Source organism: Chaetodon trifascialis, chromosome 19 (genome assembly GCF_039877785.1).
Source record: "Chaetodon trifascialis isolate fChaTrf1 chromosome 19, fChaTrf1.hap1, whole genome shotgun sequence".
NCBI classification, from domain to species: Eukaryota; Metazoa; Chordata; class Actinopteri; order Chaetodontiformes; family Chaetodontidae; genus Chaetodon; species Chaetodon trifascialis.
Window position 1 is genome coordinate 5,726,923 of NC_092074.1, and position 1,341 is coordinate 5,728,263.

Sequence of the window (1,341 nt, forward strand, 5' to 3'; positions counted from 1 at the left end):
TCAAAAGAGCTTAGAATTAGTGAAATCACCTTGAAATATTTTCCCAGAAATGATCATTCTGAAAGCTGATCGAAACCAGCTGTAAAAGAAAGCATAGACCAATGGATTGAGCATTGAATTTGACCATCCAAGCCACTTACATGTTGTAATCACAGGGACCGGTATGGTATAATTACTCAAAGGGTTCATATTCACAGAAAGAAAGAAAGGAGACCAACAGATGAGAAAAATTCCCATAACAATAGCCAGAGTTTTGGTAGCCTTTCTCTCCATCTTACTGACAGTTGCTCCAGACTTTGTGCCCTGACAGGTTGTTTTCTGAATGCTGTATGCCTGTCTCTGTGCCACAATCAAAATTTTTACGTAAATACTACACATTATTGTTGCTGGGACATAAAATGCAAAAACTGTTCCGATGATGCCTGAACTTTTACACACTTCCTGTTAGATTGTTCATGGTTCCCTCCCTGAATTGCGTTGACAATTCCAAATAGAGCAGAAACAATCCAGCTCACCAGGATCATGATCACAACAACATGGACATTTATTTTAGTTCTATACCTCAGCGGCTGACACACAGCATAATATCTGTCAACAGAAATGAAGCACAGGTTCAAAATAGATGATGCAGACAGAAACATGTCGAAGCAACCTCGGATCTTACAGAGTAAATCTGGAAAATGCCAACATGGGAGTACAGTCAGTATTGCGCTGAAAGGCAACACAAAAACGCCAACAAGCAGGTCAGCCACAGCCAGAGAGAGGATGAAGTAGTTTGTCGGAGTGTGGAGCTGTTTGAAGTAAACAATGGAGGTTATTACAAGAAGGTTTCCACACATTATAAGAACAGATAAGAAGCCAATGAAAATACATAATAAATATGAAGAGGTGACAGCTGTTAGGTCAGACGCATTTGCTGATTCATTACAGAGATGTTTGCCCTCAACAACATCATCAGACCTGTTAACAAAGAATTTAGGTTCCATGCTTAGATGGTCATTAAGGCTCACCTAACATTTGTAATAACATGCCTTAAATCAAGAAAATATAACACAACAGTATCCAGTTTGCAGTAGACAGAAATCTTAAGTTAATCTTAATGCTCTCTATGTTTAATACCATGTCTATTAATCCTGGCTTGTGCATCTGTAGTACTAACAGCCTTGGTCTCTGTGCCGCTGAGCACACATGGATTACATTCATTATTGTGAGCTCATTTGCATATTATGTTCAAGGGAGTGGCATTTTATGTTGGTCAGGATGATGAGCTATCATACAACTCCTGGTCCCCATAAAAATACACAATTTGAAGTTACCTCTTTCAAATTAATTAGTCAAGCA

General features: G+C 38.8%; 1 protein-coding gene across 1 annotated transcript; it reads right to left on the reverse strand.

Moving 5' to 3' along the window:
- On the reverse strand, positions 1-839 carry LOC139348069 (trace amine-associated receptor 1-like). The gene is given in 2 exon segments (XM_070988016.1): positions 1-425; positions 428-839. Coding segments are annotated over 2 exon segments (837 nt in total).
- Between the last annotated feature and the right edge of the window lie 502 nt (positions 840-1,341).